This window comes from Lathamus discolor, chromosome 2, assembly GCF_037157495.1.
Source record: "Lathamus discolor isolate bLatDis1 chromosome 2, bLatDis1.hap1, whole genome shotgun sequence".
In the NCBI taxonomy this organism is placed as follows: domain Eukaryota; kingdom Metazoa; phylum Chordata; class Aves; order Psittaciformes; family Psittacidae; genus Lathamus; species Lathamus discolor.
This window is the reverse complement of record NC_088885.1, coordinates 1,416,848-1,440,656: the sequence shown is the minus strand read 5'-3', so window position 1 is coordinate 1,440,656 and position 23,809 is coordinate 1,416,848. Positions and strand designations below refer to the sequence as shown.

Sequence of the window (23,809 nt, the reverse complement as noted above, 5' to 3'; positions counted from 1 at the left end):
AGTGTGGGGCAAGAGAATTCCAAAAGTAAATTAAGGCATTTCCAACATTAGGAAATCACCTTTCGTATTTTACCAAACTGCACTAACAACAACCTTCAGGTGCAGCTGCTCCAGTGTAACCAGTTCATAGTATTAAACAGACTGAGGAGGGGAAAGATCAAGGTGGTTTTGTCCATTCAGTCTTCTAAGTGAGAACATTTGTCCTAGACCTAAACTAAAAGAAAATCTCTTCCTTGCACTCTTGCATTGCCATCTCCAGAGAAGCATCTCTCCCCACACCCAGAAAAAGGAGCTTTTACACATGTAGTCCACCACTGCTCTTCTCAGCACAGCCACAAAGAAATGCTGGAAGAGTTCTGTCCCTACCCTGCAGCCTTTTATACCCCGCTCCCTACAGCACTCTCAGCCCTGTAGGCCTGGGTTAACGAGAACTCAACCTCAGGCTCTCAAGAGTCTGGCAGCCATTAGGGGACAGTCTGGCTTCAAGATGATGAACTGCTAAGAGGTACCCACTGTTCAAATGATTTGGGAAGGAACTAAGAAGAATGATGTTTTTAGGAATATTCAGGCTGTATGCACAGGAACTGACCTGCTTTTTCCTGTCTGCTATACAACTGGTTTTTCACTGTCTTGTTTTTCTTCAGAATCTTCATCAGATCCTGAAAAGGAAGATAAAAGTGCTATTAGAGCACTGGAAAGAAGAAAAAAAAAGGGGGGGGGGAAGCAAGGGGGGAATAAAAAGCAGACTCCCACTGGTAATGCTTATCAAAAGGCAAGTCAAAGCAAGGATTTCCCATGTCCTAATGCTTTGTCAACCCTAGGTGGAGCTCTAAGCCATGCATTAGTGCCAAGATGCTCACCAACCAGAGACAGCCATCAGAGTTACCACCAATATATAGAGCTCCATAATTCAAGATAGACAAATGTATCTCTGGCCATTAGCAGGTATTCATATTTTCAATGTAGTGCATAATACAGCACAGCTGTACAGAAGAAATTTGCATTTTAGGGTACAAAAGACTGCCACAGTATTTGGGGGCTCATGCTACGTTCTCAAGTAACTCAAAACCACTCAACCCAGAAATAAATCGCCCATTTCCTTGCAGTTCCTGCAAGCACAGTCTTAAATCTTGCTGTATTTACATTTATTTTTGGGCTTATTTGGTTTATACCTCAACTACAGCAAAGCACATGATATGCAGAGTTGAGGTGCAATTAACACTTGCCCTCAGTTTAATACACCCACAGAACCAGCCTTTTTGTACAGAGAGGGCTTTTTCTTTTTGTTATGAGAGAGGAAGATGTTTGCTTTGGAGCAGGTTCAGATTTACTGTCCATCTTAAGGTACTATAAAGCTCCAAGTTTAGGCTAGATTAAATAGTTCACTACTGCAGAAACACTACTGCCAGCAGGTAAGAAGAGATCACAGAGTATCTCAAGCTGGAAGGGACCCTTCCCCTGCCTTACCCTCTGAAGGGGGTCAGAGATGCCTGACTTTAACGTCAGTATGAAAACTCATTCAGTACATGAACATACCTGCTACAGATTCAGGAGGAGAATAGAACTGCCCATCAGAGAGGACTCCAGGGTGAAGAAGAGCTGCTCGTTCAGAAGCATCCTGCGCTATCAAAAACCCTAAAAGGACAAAAACACCCAAACAAATCAATCCTCAGTGCTACCACAGAGCATCTTAAAGGTCAAGTCAATTTTTAATGATCAGGGAGCTGCTACACATTACCAAGTCATTGTCTCCCTTTGACACTGAAAGACTCTTCATCAGTGGCTTGCTTCCACCTAGGTCTGTGTCAACATACTGAGTTATTCCAACCTTCCACTCCTTTTGGCTCAGTTTCCTCTGAAATCAGGAAAATGATCTGGAAATGACATGGAGCTATTCTGGTGTGTTTACTACAGAATAAATCCAGATGGGTTGGGAGAGAAGCTAATTCATCCTCACTGCCATCAACAGGTCTGGTTATAACTGGGCAAAGATGGCATTTTAGGTCAACATAAGGGGATTTAGCTTCAATCCCTTACTCTCTGCCACACAAAGATTGACAGGGGGATAAAAAAGAAACCCCTGATGTTTTACTGAATCAGGAGAGCTACCTGAGGTGGCCACTTATTAACAAGAAATAAATCCCTTTCCAACTCAAACTTTATTTCTACATCCCAATTTATCCTATTAACCAGCTAAAGTCTCTGCCTTGTCCAAAAGAGGAAGATCAGTCTCTACAGTTAACAATGAGTCACAAGATACCAGAAGACACGCAGGGGTTGGACTTTAGCTTTAAATCCTGCCCACAGAAGGAAACTTTCAGAGCTGGAAATCAACTTCAGTGGAAGAAGTCAAGTTTGCCCCTTTTTTCCTTCTTTATTTGTTAAGTTAAAGACAAAACATCTCTAATTTATGAGCACTGCTGCATTAGGCAGAAAACTGCTGTGGTGGGGGGTTTTGGTTGGTTGGGATGGAAAAAGTCAGCTTCTACCCTCACTAGAGACAGGAGAGAAATATACCTGGTCAAAAAAGCAAGAACTACTAAAATCAGTTTTCATTATCTGCCTCAGATTTACAAGCAAATGAGGCACTTTGTATATACCACCACCCAACACAATCCAAATGTGCCTATCATTTGCCTGACTTAATTACTTCAAATCAGCATTTTCCAGTGAAATCCCATCTTTTTTGGAAATAGCAACATCTATTTCTACACAAATGTCATCTATTTCAAGCACAGCAGGAATGAAGGAAAAGAAAGTGTCTTTGAATTCTGCAGGGATTTAGAAATATAATCTCGATTTTATCAACAGGATCAAGTATTTACATGTGCATGTATCCAATACCTTGTCTATGAATATTCAGCATAATAAAAATACAAAAGTCTCTGAACTGGTTACATTTCTTACTTGTTGACATAGAAGTGTAGTGCAGCTGCATTTCCTCATCCCCTCAAAAGAGGAATATAATTACCCTCAGTTTCCCTTTCTCTAGGCATAACCCAGTGCATGCTGTTAACCAACTTCTTTCTTGGCGTGGTAAAAAAAAAAAAAAAAGAGGGAAAGGATCTAAGTAGAAAGATTGCATTTTAGAGCACAAAGAAACCCAGAGGAGACATCCAAGCACATGTAAAGTTTTTGGTTTTACCTAACAGGCCAACATACCCTTGCAGCAGAGTTTTAGACTATTGCAGGTAATGAAACAGTTCATTACAGTTCACCGTATAATCACTCTCCTGCTGCTGAAACTAACAAAATACTTGCAGCAGAAATCTTGGCTTTCTTTTCTTCACCGCTCAAGCAATACTCTCTTTCAACTACATCAGTGGGTTTCCTCCATTCAGCTGAACACACTGTCAGGTGCCCTGCTGCCTCATGTTCATGAGGCTGCAATTCACCATTGCTCTGGTCTCACTTTGCCTGTGTATGAAACAGTCCTTCCACAATACTTCTTTGCTTTCCCTTTTCCACCTCAGTGACACTGAATTACTCATTCTGTCTGCTCTTCCTGAAACAGGAACCAGAGATTATTCTATGCGTTGCTCAGAAAAATAAAATTTTACAAGCCCATGTCTGTTGAATTTTCAGGTCCTCAGCACAAAAATGATGTAGGCTCCTAAGTGCTTGACAAACTGCTGATCTAACCCTTGTAACTTCTAACCTTGCCTCCTTAAACTAACGAAACCCCCACTCCTCTGAGGGCATGTGCTCCTTCACAGAGAAATAAATTGTGCCATGTGATTTAATTCTTCCCACAGCCCTTTAAGCTTTGAGAATCCTAGACTGGTTTGTGTTGGAAGGGACCTTTAAGCTCATTCAGCTCCAATCCCCTGACAGGGAAGAACTTCTGCCTAAGAGCTCAGCTCAATCTCCTGTCTGGCAGGTTCAAGCCATTCCCCTTGGCCTGTCCCTGCAGGCCCTTGTCCAAAGCCCCTCTCCAGGTTTCCTGGAGCCCCTTTAGGCACTGGAGCTGCCCTCAGGTCTCCCCTCAAGGAGCCTTCTCTTCTCCAGGCTGAACCAGCCCAGCTCTCTCAGCCTGTCTTCATATGAAAATCTGAAAGAAGCATTCTTCTGCTAGATAACATGGGATCAAACGTCGCCAAAATGAGAGGAAATAGCAAAAGCTTACTGTTTTCTTCTTCAGCTTCCTGCGGTAACACTTTGAAGTCCAAGAACCAAGTTTCAATCCAGGCAAGTATGAAGGATATGATGGGCAGCACATAGCCAAAAGCACCCTGTGAGAACAGCTTGAAGGGAAGAAAACCACGCAACATTACAGGAGTTACCCTGAAGAATTTTACTTTCAAGAAAACAACAAAGTAAACCAAACAGTTGAGTAGAATATATACCTGTGAAATAATTACTTTTGCTAATAAAAAGGCACTGGTCACTGCTGTTGTAAACTGAAAGAGACAGGGTACGAAGAGTTAAGGCTAATAAATGGATTTACTTTCTCATTTCTGCCATTATCTATCAGTTGCAACTTTAAGTATTTACCAACAACAGCACGATCATAGACTAATAAAACATAACATGTATGATACAAATAAAATGCTATTAAAATAACCTCCTTCCTAAAGGTAACTTTTAATACTGACATCTCCAAATGTTAATTGCCACACAGCAATTAGGCAGTTTAGAGGCTACGCAGATGCTGAGCTATATAGATTGTGATCTTCCTGTATAATGAAGATCCAGTATTTTATTCACAGTCCCGTTAGAAAAAGCAAACAGCAATTGCTCCAAATGCTCCTTATGCTACCATGTAAATCAAAATCTCTATTTGAGGTAAAAGATCTTTACAGGAGTAAATCTGAATTCTTAGTTTAATTCATGTACTGATAGTGTGAAAAATTAATTCCCTTGAAGACTTGATAGTCCCTGCCATAAAAAATGGCAGCCTGCATAAAACAAAGCAGTAGCGGACAAGTACTACTCACTTAGGCAAGGCTTATAACTCTGCTAGTGCATTTGGGTCCAGCAATTCTTTAAGTAACAGCAGAACCTTTTGGTAAAGCACAGGTAGGAACTTAAGATTAACAGCTTCTGCAACACCTTCAGTGAACCTTTATATATCTGACTGTTTACTACCATGACAGATTCACTCCCACCACCTCACAAACAACTGCATCAAGTTGACAGATGTCACTGGAAGTACTCTTCAGCTACACAACCAGCAGTAAGAGATTTTGAGAGGCATGCACTTAAAAATAAACACAGAGCAGCAGTTGCTGTTGTGTGTGCTTGTGCCATGCTAATAACCTTAAAAGATCATGGCATGTAATCTTAAGACTACTGAACAAGCTGCATGTTAATCACTTGAAGAAAGTTATACACGAACATGTTCTACATGCACTTACCACAGTGTAAGGGAAAACAAGATTTACAGTGCACCAAGCCAGCAACATGCCTATTGTTTATAAACTATAGCACTGACTGGTGGAAGTATGGATTATCATCAAGTTTTGCATTTTCTCTCATCTACACAGTAGAGCTGCACACTCATTGTGCTGTTAAATTCTTGTCTTTAGGCTGGAAATCTTCCAGAACAGAAGCTTTGAATCTGTTACTGTACAGCAAACTTTAAGGTGATTAATTATACCAAGATGATTTCATATATCAAGATGAATCAAGATGATTCTTAACATACAAGTGTTAAGTGGCATCTAAAATTCTGTCTGACCCATTCTAGTTAAAACTCCATTATACTTGGCTACTACTCACAGCTATTGCCCACCAATGGCGCAGTCTGCACATTGCATATGCAAGTATTAACACCTTAAATCGAAAGACTGCCAGTAGCTATAGAGAAAGGAAAAAAATAGTTGTTGGTTAATGCAGAACACAGCAGAACCACAAGATTCTCAGCTCACTGAAAATACTCATTTCTTACAAAACTTAAAACAGGACAATCCAAGCTCTCTGAGAAACAAATTTCAACGTGTGCTTATAAAACAAACAGAACATTATTTCCCATTTGTAAAACAAATGTCACCACTCAAATGCCTACACAGGCTCTAATATGCAAGCATGTGCAATTACGCAAATAAGTTAGAAACACAAGAGAGCTACACAAAGTATGTTCATGATCATTTTACCTGGCCGGAATCTAAGCAGTTAAATCTAGATGCAGTTAATCCAGCAAATACTTTGAGCATCACTGTGCATCTCACTGATCTTAGTGGTGTGGTACCGGTCAAGAGTAGCATTAAAAACTGTAAGTACTTCACAAATGCAATCAGAAAAGGGGAAGAATTGTTTTAAACCATTTTCTTCTTACTAAAGTTTAAGTATTTATTGCAACATTAGCATTGCAACAATCAATTCTTCTTTATGGAGGAGCCTGCAACAGCAAGCTGTTCCAAATACTCTGCAGTAAATAAAGGGAAGGTATGGTATTTCTGGGCCAGCAAATTCAGTCAATAGCAGACAAGATTTCTGAATCAGGGGTGCTAACCCTCAATTTGCCTGTTTATTCTTCGCTACTGGATTTCTTCCAACTTGCTTTAAAAGGTGCATTAGGAATCTAGAAAAAACATGAAACAACTGCTTCAAAATTAAGAGACATCAAGGACAGGCATGGCCAGAGGTATGATGAACCCATTTAATCTTATTCAAATACGTATGTTTCAGTGTTGTGTAGCAGAAACAGAAGAAATCCTGTATAAGCTCATAAATCATTCTGCAGAATTCAATGACCTCATCCTTTCTCAGGGAATAAAAGTCTATTATCTTGCATTACATGTTTTTAACCCTTGGTTAAACTGGAGGGCAAAATCATTTACAGAGCATCAACATTTTGCTTTCTGCAGTAAAGTGTATCATGAAGAACCTGCCAGCAAAGTAACAAGAAAGGGGGAAGAAGCATAGTTTGCTAGCTTATATTTTTGTATCTGGTACCTCATTCCATACCATTCCATGGTACCTCCAGTTCAAAGTCAGATTCTGGATATAGAATAGTAGATACCAAACCAACCCATCTGTGCCAGGCAAACACGATCTGGTAGTATTAATGATCTTAGAGGAACATGGGGCCTTTGGGAATGGGAACATTGGAAAAATCATAAAGAAACAGCTTTTACTTTGAGATCAGTAACTTGGTCCATGCAGTGCAAAATGCATCGCAAGTACAGAGCTACAGCGTGGCTGAAAGAGGAATTTCCTGATGCAGCAGTATTCCTCTCATGTGCCTTAGGTGCTTACAAGGAGAATCAAACTTAGTGTCATCTCTTTTTAGTACAATGTTAAAAAAACCCTGTTGGAGTTAAAACATAGAAATCTGAAAAACCATCTGACCAGGCCAATCTGGGAACAAGCGGCTCCTCACTGCAACCCACTGATTTCTGTGGAAGGACAAAAACGCTGGTTTAAACAACCTGGTATTACAGCTGGAGGGCTATTGGTCTTCTGAACAAGTTAGCTCTAGCAAGGTGAAATTTGGCACAAGTCCTTCCAGTTTAAAGCGTCAAGAACAGATCATCCCTTTCACAGGACTCAAACTAGGGAACATGTGTGGAAGAAGGAACATGGGAAAACTACACTTCTGCTGCTTTTTCTCCTTTTTCTTTGTTTTAAGAACACTTACAAATATATCAAAATATGAAGAAGAGTAGTCATATTGTAGGACTTCTTTCTCTAAGGTGGTCTCAATGCCTCCTTTTACCTACAAAGAAACAACACACACTACTTTAGAACAGAAGTTACTGAACCCAAAATACATACCACTTTGAAGGGTGAAATTAATAGCTCCCCACTGATATACAAAAAGATCACTAAACTAAGCACAAAGGACATACATCCTATGAATATCAATTTCAAGATTACTGTCCTTATTTTTCTTGATTATATACAACTTTCAAAATGAAAGCATTTAGGATTATCACCTGGCCTATGTGAGCTGCATTTCAGACTGTCCTAAAATAAAAGCAAACCAGTTGTCGATGGAAGAAGATATGATTAAAGGTAAGGTCTGTTACACACATCCATAAAGCATTTTATGTCTCCTAAGGAGAACCAAAATAGCTGATCAAAAAGCTCTCAGAAATTAGCTGGTCACATGTTAGCAAACAGGAAACAAAACAGTTACAGAATTCACACTCCAGATCTTGCCTTTAGCAGCACACACACTATTTGAGAGAGCTGAGAAAAACACCCCAAACTTGTGAAACACAGAGAAGCTGCAACTAGACCATTTCCCCACAACTAACATCCAAGTTGAATCTTTCATTCGCTTGAGGGGATTCAAAATTACATCCTCCTTAGCCACTGTGTTTCCTTCCAGTGGGAGGATTCGTCACTTTCCTGTTCAAACTGGGTTAGTAAGAAAGTCATTCACGATGCATTGCGTCAGAGAGTGAGAGGAGTATGTATCTCAGCTGGAAACAAAACCCCTTAGTGTCCATATCCTATTGCTGTTAAGCTCCACAATTAGGCACTTCAGGAAAAATGGAAAGCACTGGAAAGCACTGGAAAGCACAGCCAACATTAGACTTTAATACTAAGTTTGACTACTTTGTCATCTTTTTAAAGAAAGGATGCCAAGGAACACCAACAGCATATGCTCACCATCTCAGAGCAATGCAGTCTATACACTTCCACACTTAGTCCAACTATACTGCTGGGAAGTTTTCATAGAACCATAGACTGGTGTGAGCTGGAAGGGACCTTAAAGCTCATCCAGCTCCAACCCCATGCCACAGGCAGGGACCCCTTCCACTGGAGCAGCTTGCTCCAAGCCCCTGTGTCCAACCTGGCCTTGAGCACTGCCAGGGATGGGGCAGCCACAGCTTCTCTGGGCGCCCTGTGCCACCGTCTCAGCACCCTCAGTTTTCCCGAGAGTATTCACTGCAACTCCAAATTTCTCCTCTCCCTTCCCTCGATGGCTACCTGGGAACTTTCTAAATAGAGCTTCCCCTTGGTTTCTCTGCTGCATCAGATGTGATCACCTCTCTTCAGCACAAATAAGGAAGCTCAGTTTCCCCCCCTTCAAGCTGTTCAACACATGGCTGCATGAGCACCGTGTTAATGTAAGGATGAATAGTGGAGGTTTGCTCAACCTGTCATGGAGCTACTCCCTGAAGTGTTTAAACATAAATTACATCTAGGCACACTGGATAATGATGACAAAGGGAAAACAATACTTCCAGCACCTCTGGCAGCAATTCTTAAGTCCCACTACTTAGGCACCAGTGGCAAACAGTCCTAACACAGTGCTGACTGCCCAAAGAACACAATTCAAAACAACAGAACAAAAGAACCTAATCATGTATGAGATCCCAGATATCAAATGATGGCTTCTAATATTATGACTTCCAAAGATAAAAAACTGGTTTTCAGTTTTGCTCACACTGGGCTGTATAGGACTCTGGTTCATAGTATGATCTCCTTAAAACAAAGCTTTTTCACAAAGGAAACTGCTAGGATCTTTAGGTCCCTTAATGCTGCAGCATTCAAACTGAAACATTATGAATTTGTATTATTTTCTATACAGAATATTAAATATTCTGTGGGCCCCCAATATGAAAATCTGTACAGTGAGTCCTCAACAAGTGATAAAAAACCCAGACTGCTCCTTTTAGTTGGAACAAGCTGCTGAGAAACTGGCCTAAAAGAAGAAAAGCATTGGAACCCTATGCTGTTTTTCTGAAAGAAGCTACCTTTACCCACTGGACACAAGTCTTGCCACCCAGAGAAACAACAGAAATCTAGTCCCAGGATTGCAGCATTTAGCTGAACAGTTTGCTTTCTCAAATTAAAGTGTTATTTTTCACTGTAACAATGAACTACTTGAACAGTCAGCACCTGAAACTTCAGAATGCCAGCTCAATAACTGAGGTTATTTACCCTGTAAAGAAATCCTGACAAAAAATGTTTACATAAAATCCTTCTTGCCTAGAAAAGGCATTCCTCCCATTTTTCCGGTGTCCTTTATTTAATACATACTTAAGATCACAGCTTAAAACCCAGCTCAAGAACTAGGATGCTACTTTTGAAGTAATAACTCAGCTGTCCTATTGCTTTCTGGCAATTTCAGGAGACCTGTCTCATTTTCCAAATTACAAATGCTGGGGTTAAAATATGGCAACTATGGGACTCTGTGTTATTTAAATGCACCCTGCCACACACAGTGAATAGCATACTAAGTTTGTCTCAAAGAAAATACACCACAGCAAACAACAAGGTTTTGGTCATAGGAAGTCTTTCCAGGGACTGACACCTCAGTGAAATGCCACTGACTTGAAGTTACTCAGAAGGCAAACTCAAATCCTGTTAAAACTCACACTTGCCAAATTCAAAGACATACAGTAACATTTTCGGTTATTTGCTGCCTGAAGAGTTCACTGGATTTCCAGCAGTTTCTGACTCACAGACTACAGGACATCAAAAGGTTTAATGATAAGATGGTAATAAGCCAGGTACCCTAATGAATAAAGCAGATGCAGCTCAGTAGACACTATGTTCATGAAACCCGCTTTAATTTAAATAGGTAAAAATAGCATATAATTTGGGATAGAAAACAGCAACTTATTAACCACCCATGAAGTGAACAAATAAATTAATACAGTCTAAAGGTACTGAAAAGATAACTCACATTTAATTCTATTATCCACAGCAAGGTTATGAATAAGAGATCAAACGTAACAAACAAACAGAAAGTCCTTCTGACATCTGATATGCCCTTCTTCTCTCTGCCTTCATATGACTCAATCCTTGCCATCAGCTGCGCTGGGTTGATGGAGTGGACATCCCGCAAGGAAGGACAGGATTCCACGCTGCTACTGTGAGCATTATCTGTATCACCTGGCACTCGATTCATCCTGGGTTTGCTTACAGTGGTCTTCTTCCAGTTTCACCATCACTAGGAAGGCTGATCCATATAGGAAGAATCTCTAAACAAACAAACAAAACCATAACATTAGTCACCAAAGCCTCAGAATCCCCATAGGTATTTTCACCTAATCATGTCAGTTCTCTTTCTGCTCAGCTGACAGCTACTGGAGTTTGGCAAGTAGGCTCAAAAACTTGTTTCTGAAATGAGATCTAGCCAGGCTCTCTTCATCTCTTGGGGGGTTTATGAAACAAGAAAACTAATGTTCAATTAGATGGGTGGGAATAAGGGAGCACTGTCTAGATTTAGAAGGCTCCATCTTCCACGTTGTTAGAGTGAAACCATTAAATGGGAATGAATGACAAGCACAATGCTCTTCATCTTTCAGGTTTCCAGTTCCGATTTAAACGCTCTCAACAGAGGCCAAGTTAAAGAAATTTCCACACACCTAAAAAATGGCACCATTAACTACCAGCACATGCAGAGCTGACACAACACAAGATTAAAAGTCCTTTAAAACCCCTGCATACTGTAGGAATCATTCTATAAAGCAAAGACATTGCTATTTGTTCTGCTATAGAGAAATTCAGCTGCTGTGACAAATGGCAATGGCAGACACGGGGTCTCTGAAAAAACCTGTACACAACCCAGTGGCTAAGGTAATGCAGTCACCGTAAATCTCTTCTGACTGCAAGACTTTTATAAAAGTCAGGTGAAATTTCTTACAAAAGTGGAGCAGTTGGATGTACAGTTCACTCCATTGCTCCATGAGGAACTTTTTCCAATTAAAGCTTCTAGAAAGTGTCAACTAAGGAGGTCACAGAAAACTTCATTTTCTGCTAAATACTCAGAAGATTAATCTATGCCTCCTGCAATACCAATCCCATCAGACATGCTTCTGTAGCACTGGGGGAATACTTTCTGAAATTCAAGAACAAAACTCTTTGTCTCTTCCTGTGTGGGCTTTCAGTGACAGAAGCAGAAACCTTGCCCACTCTTCTACTCCAACAGTGTTCCAATTCCAAGCCTGCAAGAACACAATCAAAGCACAACAGGAAAAGCAGACAGGGGATGTGTAATGCACCACTAAGCAAGCACGAGGATACAAGGACAAAGGAAAAGGAAAGGGTAGGCAAGGAGTTGCCAGTGCACCCACCCTGCAGTCAACCAAGAGGCAGGCCAGCCAGGTGTGGCCAATGTCTAGATCAAGTAATACATTAACAGCCTTCAAGTAGCTCAAAGCCTGCTTTTCTTGGGCTACGTGGTAAGAATGGTAACAGACCCACACCAAGAGAAACTACCACACAGATGGGTCTCTGCCTGCAGGGAACAACTGATCAGAGCCACTATCAATTACCATCTCATTCTGGGACATGGCTATGGGCCAAACCAAACACAAGCACAGGCAGGCTACTGCCATCCTGCTCCTGCCTGGCAATCACCCCAGGATGCTCCTGCCCATGGCTTTCCAAAGACAACACAAGGCATATGTCTTCTGGTTCTCAGTTGTAAGCCACAAGACCAAGAAACATGACAGACCTTCTGCTGGGCCTAAATCTCTTTTGAAGAGGTGTGGCAGAGCACACATGAGCAGAGAAATTAAGAAGTGGGAATATGAGATTGAGACAGCCAGTTTCATCATCAACCAGAATAAAAATATAGACAAATTTTTGTACTGCACTCACTCCTGTTTCAAGATCTTTTCAAGCAGATTTACAATTAAGCATCTTCATTACTTCTCATTTTCACCCTCCTATTTACCCTACTTGGGGTGAGAGGTCTTGGGATCTGTGCAGACTAGAGTGGGAGAAAAACAGCCATAAAGAGCAAAGAAGTGAGACAAGACAAAATTAAAGTATGCCAACACAGTGGCTTTATCTTGAGTACTTAGAACTAGAATAGGTCTGCTTGTCCCTGAAATAGCAGCTCTTCTCTATCCCTCAGGCCAAAAGAACATTTCTCATCCAACACTAAAGATGAATACGCAGGATAGACTTAAGTACATCTTATACAGCAGACAAATTACTCTTATATTTATAATGCACAACTGGTTCTATACTAATGAGTATAAATGAACCCTGAAATACCTTATCACCAAGGTTTTGAAAGATACACCACCAAGCAGATGTCAGACAAAAACAAAGCAAGAACAGCAATGAACTTGCCATGTTTAGAAAGTGAGTGGTAACACACTTTTGCTAGCAAATTAAGGTTATGCTGTTTTGCCTACTTCCTATAATTTCTTTCACATGGTGTTTAAGGTTTATTTTCTACAAAAGGATTACACAACTGATTTCTGAAGTCAGGCTAGTTATTCCTTGAGTAAGCACTGTACTTGAAAAATATTTAGATAACTTCTTCCTGGAAAAGAAAAAAACAAAACCTACAGCAGCAACACCAAAAGCAAATAAACAAACACCCCCCCCTCCCCACGACCCACCCCCCCTGCAAACAACCACTAATTTGGGGGTTAAGTTTCCTTGGGAAAATTTGCTTCCCCAATTTCCTATGCTTTAATGGTTATCTAACAAAAGTAATAGAGCAGCTGCCCATAACCCACATTCATACCGAACAATACTGTGCTCAGAACCTTAGAAGAAGGTGCTGAAAAGCACTGGACACGGTATGCAGGGTAAAAGGAAAAAGTAAAAAAAGTAAGTCAGTATTTTGGGTCAGCAGGACATCTGAGAGAACAGCAACGTCACCTTCCCCTATCCTAAGAGTGAGGATCACAGATTCAAAATCTCACATCAAACTGCTCCGACCTTGGACTCATTTTTCCCTGCACTGAAGAAGCCCTGCTACTGAGCAGTGTCCTGCAGAACGCTGCTTTCCTTTCACAATCACTTCACTTCTTCTTGCTCTACAGAGCAAAGAGCTTCTAAATTCGTGTCTGCACTTCATTAATTTTATCTCCATAGTCACCTTCCCCTCTGAGTTCCTTCTTTACAGTAGGGAAAGAGCGTATCAAAGAATAGTTCTTCAGAGCTAAATCAAAGTGAGTTTGAAAATATACTCCATGCTGAATTTGTGACACGTCAAAACACACTTGCCAGAACTTCAAATATGTGGAACTGAGATTTTATTTAATCGGGAGTGTGTGATTTTAAATATGCAACTATATCCTAAGAAAAATACAAAGAACTAACATACAAAACAGATGCACCATAACATATTCCAAAGGTGTGCTTCAGATCTCAGCTGCAGCACTTAAGACATTTAACTATTGCAAGAGACAAAACTGAAATGTGTGGGTTTTATCACTGTTAAATCCTCAGAACACACAAGTATCTCGGTTATCTCACAGTATTCACTTATGTAATCAACTACCAAAATAAAGTTATTGTTTTACCTTTAAGGGAACATCTCCTCTCTCTTGGTTTAGACTAGTTCTAGACTAGTCTTGCCAAAAACCTGAAACTAAATGTAATCACAATGTATGCATACTGTATTTTTATACACTTCATGTTCATGTATGTGTGCCAGTAATACGCAATAGCTGCATGCAACAAAAACATAGAAAGAAGAAAATCTAAGAAGCCACTGATTTCTTGCAAAAGAGGGAGGGAGAAGTGGGCATAAAAGGGAAGTGGTACAAAGATGGAGATAATTTAAAAACTTTGCCAAATCTGGTCTTAGCTCTTTTTCACATCTATTCCCTTGTCCCTGAAGCCAGCTTTGTAGCCCAGCCAACAACAGTTCACAGAAATAAAGATTTCACTGCAAATATGACTCCACTAAGAACTGAATAAGCAACAAGGGCTTATAACCCTTTCAGTTTCTCAGTTTAAACAACTGCAGGCCAAATAAACCTTTCAGGTATCAGGTTAGCATTTCTCTTAAGTACAGAATACAATTACTTAAAGAGCCCAAACATCTCAGTGATAGCCTCGCACATCAAGCATGACAACGGTTTGTTACAGAGGATACTCATACATGTTTGTTTGTCTTCTCCAGTTCAACAACACGGCCCAGGGCTGCTAGCCAGGTACTACTGGAACAAGAAAAGCTCTTCTTTTGCTAGCACAGAACTGTGGGACTCTTCCTGAAATATGTCATTTCAGTCATTTTATGTATCTTATGTATATGTATAATATGTATTTATTCCCTCAGTGGGAAACACTCAGGATTCCAGCACCCCCTCAAAAAACATTCAACAAAATGGTGCCAAAGGTTTCTCCAGGCAAACTCGAGCCCTGGAAATTCTTCAGCTCTCTTAAGAAATACACTATTTTAAAGAAGCTGACATCCATTTTAGAATGCAGGGTAAACTTTGTGTTAGATTTTTCACTTTTAACTCTGATTTCATAGCTTTTGAAGATGCTTCAAAACAAAATTAAGTATCAGGGGTTTACCTCAATTTTTCTCTTTATTACAAGGTTTAAAGAACATTGTAATGAAATAATTACCCAGTCCAAGCAGCAGCAAAGAACATCTGAACCTTCAGCATAAAATACTTATTCTAACACCCCTGTGCGCAACTCACCCTGATTTTCTATCAGTACTAGACAGAAATGAACTCCTGATGTCTGAAGGGATGCTGTTTCAGGACTTCAGCTGATGACTGAGTAACTGATCTTAACATGAAAGTGTGATGGCACTACAAGATATTAGTTTGATTCTTTACCAAGATCATCTTTTTTGTTCAACCTTTCATGCTGAATCTTACTTCTAGCTGGGTTTAACACAGCGAGGCAGAAAGGTAATATACAAGCTGTCTTCTAACACAATCCCCAAGTGTTTCAAATTCAGAACAGATTTTTAGAACATACAATTACATTAAGAGAAGGTTTAACAAGCCACACATGTGTGATCCTTTAAACGGACTCAGCTGAGGTGCTGGCTGCTGCTGGCTAACCACAACTCCAGTTTCTGCTGTCACAAGTGTGAGTTACCATTACCACATCACCAATCCCTTCTGCAAAAGCACTGCTAATATCTGTGAGCGCTGACTTAATTCATGGAATAAAATCTATTCATCCTGCTTAGCAGAAATTAGCTTTGGTGCTGTAAAACATGTTTTAAAATACAGTTATTCAAACATGTTTCAATAGGATGATCTGATACAAGTTTAAACTTGTAAAGTCCAAATATATTACTTTTTGTGAATGAAGGCCCACAACAACTGTGCTAAACAGTTCACAGCGAAGAACTTGAGAATGCTTGAAAATTAGAATGTATCACCTCCAGAAAACCGCATTCCAGCCCAAACACACCAAAAGGAACACCTAATCCATCTGAACTACGGCTGACATTTCACAAATTTCAGCACTGTTAGAAAGGTCAGTTATTTTGTTCTCCACATATGAAGCATATAAAGAACAACGTTCATCCTGAGAAACTCTAACACACAAATAACAGAAAAACACTTCATATGTTAAGGATCTGTGTCATGACAAGAAGACCACTGGTTGTCTTATTCGAAGTATCTGGCCCTGAGTACTATCAACAAACAAACAAAACCCCAGTTACTCTGCATCTGGCCTACTTGAAACTGCAAAGCTGTTGAAAAACATAAACTAAAAATAATAACAACCCTATTGGCTTATAAACAGAAATGAGCCCTCTCATAATGCTGCATTGACTAACAATCTCCCAAAACCCTAGGATTTCCAGAACAAAATGACAGCTCTCATAACAACTAATGCTCAGCACAATCCTACATCCCATTATAAATGCCAAGATGACAAACAGACATAATAAAATGTACTGGCAACACTGTACAGCAATACTGTGATGGCCTTATGCCTCTGAGCTCACTAACATGCTTAAAACAAATACACACACATTGCATCTGTGGCAAAGTATTTTCCATTCTGAAGACAATCACTGTATCTACTTACACCTGACTACCACAAAATTGGGGGCTGACTCAGTGTTAGCCTTCATCAATGAGTAACTTGAACTGCTACTGCAGATAAAAGTGCTGTAAGCTCAACCAGCTTGCTCTGCAATCATACCTGTGTAGCCCTTCAGGTACACCCAAAACATTATAATTCAAGAACGAATTACCTGCTTTTAACTCAAGAGGCTGAAATCTGGCATTGCCTCTCCAAAAGTTGACACTAAAACTAAACCTCAGCTCAACCTTTTCCTGTAATGAAAACCAGAGGTTTCACAGACTCACGGAGTGTTTTGGGTTGGAAGAGACCTTAAAGCTCACCCAGCTCCAAGCCCTGCCACGGGCAGGGACCCCTTCCACTGGAGCAGCTTGCTCCAAGCCCCTGTGTCCAACCTGGCCTTGAGCACTGCCAGGGATGGGGCAGCCACAGCTTCTCTGGGCACCCTGTGCCAGCGCCTCAGCACCCTCACAGGGAAGAGCTTCTGCCTAAGAGCTCAGCTCAGTCTCCCCTCAGGCAGGTTCAAGCCATTCCCCTTGGCCTGTCCCTACAGGCCCTTGTCCCAAGCCCCTCTCCAGGTTTCCTGCAGCCCCTTTAGGCACTGGAGCTGCTCTCAGGTCTCCCCTTCAGGAGCCTTCTCCAGGCTGCCCCAGCCCAGCTCTCTCAGACTGCCTCCATAGTAGAGTTCGCACACACTGATCTGCTCACACCGTTACCAGCAGGACAAACAGGCCACTGCACCTCCGCGAAGATGTTATTGACTGAACCGGGATCTCAACAAGAGAGGAAAACCCGACACCCTCCTCCAGCCGCAAGCCCCCCGGGTCTTGCGGGCGGCCTGGGCGCAGGGGAGGGACCCTGCACGGCCCTTCCGCTGAGCATCCCCCGAGCCGCTGCAGGCAGCCCTTGCCCTGAGAGGGGACCCGAACCCCGACCGGCCAGCCCCTGACCTCCTCCTCCTCCTCTCCCCGCCTCCGACAAGAGCCGTTTCTGACACCCCACTCCCGCTCCAACTCCCGCGCCGGCAGAACAGTGGCCGCCGTACCGGGGGGGGTCAAAGCCGCCCTGACGGAGTGGGCCCCACTCCACGGCGAGAGCGGCGGCACCGGCGCGGGAGGCAAACGGGAGGGGAAGAAGGCGGAGAAAGGGAGGGAGGGAAGGCCGGGGGAGGAAGGGAAGGGAAGGCAAGGGAGGGAAGGCAGGGCCGCCATGGCGGCGCCGCGCGCTGCCCCTCACACACCCCGGCATGGGCCGCGCTGGCGCAGCTCCCCTCAGCCGCGGCCTCCCCGCCGGGGCGCTGGCTCCAACCGGAGGCACGGCCAGGCCGGCTCCCGCTGCCCTCGCTGCCCGCTGCCAGGCCTCGGGCGGCAGCGACACTTACCCCGGGGAGCCGCTCCGCTCCAGGAGACGCGACCCGCACCGCGCTCCCGAACCGCCGCAGGCCCCCGGGACTGGCGGGGCGGGGCCTGATCCAGGGGGCGGAGTCTGATCCGGGGGCGGGGCCAGGGGCCGGAGGGGCGGGGTCTGATCCGGGGCGGGGCTTAGCTCAGTGCCCCCCTCCAGCTCCCTCTGTCCCACTGTTATCAATGCGTGGCTTGGTTGGAGAGCATCTCAGTGACACCCAAATTTGGGCAGTGATCACCAACTTCTGCTTCTCGGTAAGACACTGAGGGACGAGTTTACAGTCAGTAACCACTCAGGTACCTTCCATACCATATAGAAGCACACAGTATATTGTATATCTCTATAATTATAGAGAAGTTGGCTTTGAAAGTCCTTATGAACAAATTTAACCAAGCAACCTTGTAACTGTGATGCAGTCCAAAGCAAGGGCATTTACTGCAGGCTTGGAAAAGAATCACTGAGCTAATGGTGTTTTTCCAGGCTATGCAAGCGTTTTCCCAACCTTCTGAACATAGGAAAGGACAGACAGCGTTAGACTGCAGCTTCTTTAATCCTGCTTTACTAACAGAGCCATGTCTCTCTGTCCTGACACTGAGGTTTGAGTGTGAGCAATGGAGCTTTGTGTGCAGGTCATGGATTGCCTGCTCCACCTCCCAAAGGAGTGGAGCAGGTTGCACGTAGGTCTCGGACAACATTCCACCTAAATTGTTACTTCGTTCACGTGTGCCTATGACAGCGCATTGAGGAAAGAGTGTCTGTAATCCTCTGGATGAAGAGAAATGGAAAGAGAAGCACAGGGCCAGGCCTCATAATTTGCATCCTAAAGTCTTCCTCATTTGGTTCTCCTCTGCTTCTATTTAAGTTCCTATTTTCAGTCTCTACGTCTTTTCCCACTGTAGAAGTATCTGGCAGTAACAGGTTCTTTAGCAGAGTAAGCACTCAGCAACCAGGACAGGTTCGTATTTGTGTGCTGTTCTCAATATACTTATTCTCAGCTTTACATTCTTTCCTTCTGTGCAAGGCCATTAGGGCTCAGTACTTCTCTGAAGGCTGAAGGAATCCTCATTCCGTATTCAAGTTAATTTACCTATTAACAGTTAATAGGTAAAATCTAATTAAAGGCACTGGATGTAAACTGCTTTCTCCAGATTCCTCAGCCGTAAGCTGTGGCAGGGGTAGGGCAAGAGGGAGACCAAAGGGAGGCAAATATACCTGAACTCTCCCTAATGCTGCTCTTTAGAAAGAGGATGTGTCAGTCTGCAGTACAGGTGGAGGGGAGCTTAGGAAGGAGCAGGAAGGCTTTCTTGTCACTTGGCTTCCCCAGGGGATGGGTTGCGGTATGGAGCTTCCTACCCTGGAGCTAGAATATGGCTTGTGAATTCAGCATGATCCCTCACCCAGGGCAGTTTGCAGGTCTAAAGGCAGTGTCTCAGTTAAGGCAGGGCACCACTCTTTGCTTTGGGACACCAGCCGATTGTTCTAATTCTCTGAGGTGAACCCTGAGCGCTGTAACAGTTATCTCTAACATGCCTCATTACATCAAGCAGATGGATGTCAGATGAGCCCCTTTCTCATGTAAGAGTCCCAAGCATTTCTTCCTGATTTTTCATGCTGTGGTAAACAGCTGAAATGAGTTGGATGGTTCCTGAAACACAAATAATCTTGTAGTTAAACACAGAGTCTAAAGATAGACATTAAGATATATAAAGCCATGACACCCAAATTTGCTTTGAAATCTGCTTAAATACGTTTAAGGGTATGATGGGAGGATATTCCTGTGTGCGACTGGTTCTCAAACCTCAAGCTTCAAACCCATCCCTGGCAGTGTTCAAGGCCAGGTTGGATGAAGCCTTGGGTGGGATGGTTTAGTGTGAGGTGACCCTGCCCATGGCAGGGGATTGGAACTGAATGATCTTAAGGTCCTTTCCAACCCTAACTATTCTATGATTCTATTAATCTATGACCAAAGACACCCCGGGCTAGCTGAGTGCACACCTTTGCTTCTCTAGCTGGTGAGCTCTTAATATCTATCTCTCCTTCAAGACAAGTGAAACAGCTTGCACTGGGGGCGATCAGATTGCTGCCTCCCAAGCAGATAACATGAGTAGGATCTGATTAAGTATTTCTACAATAGAGCAGGAAGAAATGAAAAGTCTCTTGACTAAGGAATTACAAAGCGAGTATAGAGCTAGGATTCTCACGTAGCTTACCTGTTACACTTCAGTGTCAAAGCTGATGCTAATGCTTTCTTCCATGATGCGGTTCAGTTGAAGTGAATGAGCCACGCTGTGCAGGAGCTGTAAGCTCACCCTGTGGCAAGTAAATGACCAAGTGAAACCGAGAGCCAAACTCCAACCGTTTGTCAGGCATTGAAACAAAACACCTTCTTTTTCAGATCGGGTTGGCAGGATGACGTGCTGGCATTAGTGCAAGCAGTAATTGCTGCTTAGGGTTCAGCTGAGCGGCACTGTTCAGCGTATTTCATAACAGCGCTACATTAAAAGGCCAACGTGCCACTTTTGCACGCCGTGAGATCAGCAAATGTGTTTGTGTTCCCACAAGCACATCTCTTCCCACATGCTAAAAGCGCCCAGATTTCTAACATGCTCCCAAGCCATTTCACAGCTGATTTCCCATCTTTTGGCCATTCACATTCATGCTCTGTCTCTCTGACACCTCTTTGTCTTTTCCACTTCTGATGCCTTATCTTTCTAATGCATATTACAATGCTCTTAATTTTCTCTCACTGATTCCTCTCCATTCCATCTATAGACACCCTGTATCTATAAATGACTTTTCCAGATATTGCTTCCTTTTTTCATATTGAGTTCCTTCGCCCCAGGAAAAGTGCTTTCACCTACAGTTAAAGTTTATGAGTTAAATGAGAGCAAAAATGAGCAGTTTCAAGCATTTAATGCAGTCTTTTACAGGTTTTTTTTCTTTAGAAACTGATGATAAGCCCTCTACCTGCACTTAAAACTATCTCGCTATCTTTATCAAACCCTTCTATATATAATCCTCATACGCATCAATAATTTGCCCTTTTTTGGTTATATTTTTGCGCATAAACTATCATAGGTAACCTCGACTCTTGACCTGCTTTATCTTCCTTTAATCTGCTTTTCTGTACCTCTGGGTTTAACTGTCCATGGTTTCCACCTAAACAACTGCCTTTCTGTACAGAAATATATCTAGTAATGTTAGCCTTAGGAATATGTGTATATGCTGGTAGGTCCAAATAAACATCTGGTGGTTTCATGGAGCATTAAAAGGAAGGCATAGTTTCTGTCATTCTGTCACCAGATTTAGTGAAACTAAAATGTTTAAGAGAAAAATGAGAACTAAAACTTAAAAAAGAAAGACAAAAACCACTGCCCAGGCCAGAGGTTTGAAGTGTGACCCTTTGCTTTAGCTTCTTCTGCTCAAAGAGAATATATATCAAGATTACTGTACAGAAACTACCCTGTAAGCAAGACAGGGTTTTAAAACTGGACTTTACCCAAGCAGTATCAATAGGGCTCATTCTGCAAAGCCTGAGACAGCAGACCAACAGAGCTAAGTACAGTTGCAACCTTCAACAAACAGATTTCCAGTTAGGATGTTATCAGTGTGGCTATCATCATTTCAGTAGACAGCCAATACCTGTCAGCTTTTACACTTAATGGGGTTAACAATGTAGTACTAACAAGATCGAACTGTTTCCTGGATAATTTGCAACTGTGCAAAGTCCTTTGCCTCCAGTTAGGTTCAGTAACATTTTCTGAACATAAATATACCAAACTAGGGAAATGTGTACTTAAAGTACCATAATGTAAGAGAAGGCTTGGGGCAGACCTTGTAACAGCCTTCCAATACCTAAAGGGGTACAAGAGACCTGGAGAGGGGCTTGGGACAAGGGCCTGCAGGGACAGGCCAAGGGGAATGGCTTGAACCTGCCCGAGGGGAGACTGAGCTGAGCTCTTAGGCAGAAGCTCTTCCCTGTGAGGGTGCTGAGGCGCTGGCACAGGGTGCCCAGAGAAGCTGTGGCTGCCCCATCCCTGGCAGTGCTCAAGGCCAGGTTGGACACAGGGGCTTGGAGCAAGCTGCTCCAGTGGAAGGGGTCCCTGCCCGTGGCAGGGGTTGGGGCTGGAGGAGCTCTCAGGTTCCTTCCAACCCAAACCAGGCTGGGATTGTGTGATTCTGCAATGATTCCACATTTCAAGCACCATCAGTTCTAGAAACGTGGAAAATGCTGACATGTTGCTTCAGCAAAAGGGTTTCTTTGACTAAAGCTGTTCAAGCCCATTTGAAAGGGGTACTGAAATAGCCGCTGTCCACTTTGTTTCATCTTACATGGCCTAAGAATGAGCTGAGTAGGTGCCTTTACCCCTTATTTCCTCCCTCCTCTTCCTTCTTTGTCTTTTGCTTTAAGGCTGTTCTAACAGGAACACCCCTAATTCCAGAGACGTTGTTTCTGCCTCAAAGACAAATACGTTTTTCTGAACAAACATTTGTGGGGAATGCCAAGTGGATGAAAAAGCACAAAACCATGCAAAGAGCACCCGAGCCAAGCAGAACCGTGCAAGTGGTGAGGAAACCTGGAAAAGTCAAATGACAGCCTTGCCCTTTATTGTGCTCTTCATGCTTTAGCACAGGATCGCATCAGTGCATGTCAGGTTTTAACAGATCTACAGCCCTTTCTCCCAAAACAACATACAGAAACCCAGCAGAATAAACTGCCAAATCCACATGTGAAGTTTGCGTATTCTGTTCTTTCAACCCACTCCTGTCCAAAAGATGTCATGGGTTCCTTCCCATCTCTTCTACTGGCGTTCCTTAGGGAATTCCCATGCAGTTTAGGGTTTTTCTCTAAAATCATACCCACGGGCCTCATGTTGATGCATTTTCACCTGAATGTGATTAGCTGAGCTGCTCCAAACCAAGATGCTCTTTATGAAGGCAGTGCTCCAGCCCTGTGCTGGCACAGAACCAACCTCGGATCAGCCCCTTGCAAAGCCCCTTTTGGCTCGGATTGGGTACAGAGCGTAACAGAGCCACACTCAAGGTGCGCAGCAAGGACAGTCCAGGCTGCCCAGAGACCTGGTGGCTCCTCCCCCGGACGGGCGCACCCGGGACCCGGCTCTTCACCGCGCTCCATCGGGCGGCTGCAGACCCGAAGCTGCGGGGCTGCCGGGGCGCCCCTTCCCGGTGCCCCAGGCCGCGCCGCTCCGCTCGCAGGGGAAAGCGTCGAGGCCGGGGCTCCAGCGCCATCTCCTGGGCAACCCGCACGCTGCAGCCCGGGCTGCTGCCAGCCCCGCCGCGGAGCCCCGCGTGTGAGCCGCGGCCGCGGGTGCGTGCTCTGCAGAGCCGGGCTCAGCAGCCACGCGTTTCACCTCGGGGACTTGGAGTCACAGAGCGGCTTGGGCTGGAAGGGACCTTAGAGCTCCTCCAGCCCCAGCCCCTGCCCCGGGCAGGGACCCCTTCCACTGGAGCAGCTTGCTCCAAGCCCCTGTGTCCAACCTGGCCTTGAGCACTGCCAGGGATGGGGCAGCCACAGCTTCTCTGGGCACCCTGTGCCAGCGCCTCAGCACCCTCACAGGGAAGAGCTTCTGCCTAAGAGCTCAGCTCAGTCTCCCCTCGGGCAGGTTCAAGCCATTCCCCTTGGCCTGTCCCTACAGGCCCTTGTCCCAAGCCCCTCTCCAGGTTCCCTGCAGCCTCTTCAGGCACTGGAGCTGCTCTCAGGTCTCCCCTTCAGGAGCCT

At 43.5% G+C, this 23,809-nt stretch overlaps 1 protein-coding gene across 6 annotated transcripts; it reads right to left on the bottom strand.

Moving 5' to 3' along the window:
- Positions 1-589: 589 nt before the first annotated feature.
- STARD3NL (STARD3 N-terminal like) lies at positions 590-18,134 on the bottom strand. Of its 6 annotated transcripts, none has more exons than XM_065665388.1 (8): positions 18,047-18,134; positions 10,589-10,886; positions 7,583-7,660; positions 5,722-5,799; positions 4,347-4,400; positions 4,127-4,244; positions 1,537-1,635; positions 590-659 (listed from the first exon to the last, which is right to left on the bottom strand). In XM_065665388.1, exons 2-8 carry the CDS (start codon positions 10,811-10,813, stop codon positions 607-609), a joined length of 705 nt encoding a protein of 234 aa, XP_065521460.1. In that variant the 5' UTR covers positions 10,814-10,886; positions 18,047-18,134; the 3' UTR covers positions 590-606. The 6 variants fall into 6 exon arrangements, with proteins under 6 accessions (XP_065521460.1, XP_065521461.1, XP_065521463.1 ...); XM_065665389.1 differs by lacking the exon at positions 18,047-18,134 and adding an exon at positions 17,906-18,005; XM_065665391.1 differs by lacking the exon at positions 18,047-18,134 and adding an exon at positions 12,511-12,531.
- Between the last annotated feature and the right edge of the window lie 5,675 nt (positions 18,135-23,809).

Coding starts and splice junctions, on each gene's coding strand:
- STARD3NL (XM_065665388.1), bottom strand. CDS start 10,813: ATGAATCGAGTGCCAGGTGATACAGATAATGCTCACAGTAGCAGCGTG. Junction 7,661..10,588: donor TGTGGATAATAGAATTAAAT/GTGAGTTATCTT, acceptor GTTTCTTTGTAG/GTAAAAGGAGGCATTGAGAC. Junction 660..1,536: donor TCCTCCTGAATCTGTAGCAG/GTATGTTCATGT, acceptor CTTCCTTTTCAG/GATCTGATGAAGATTCTGAA.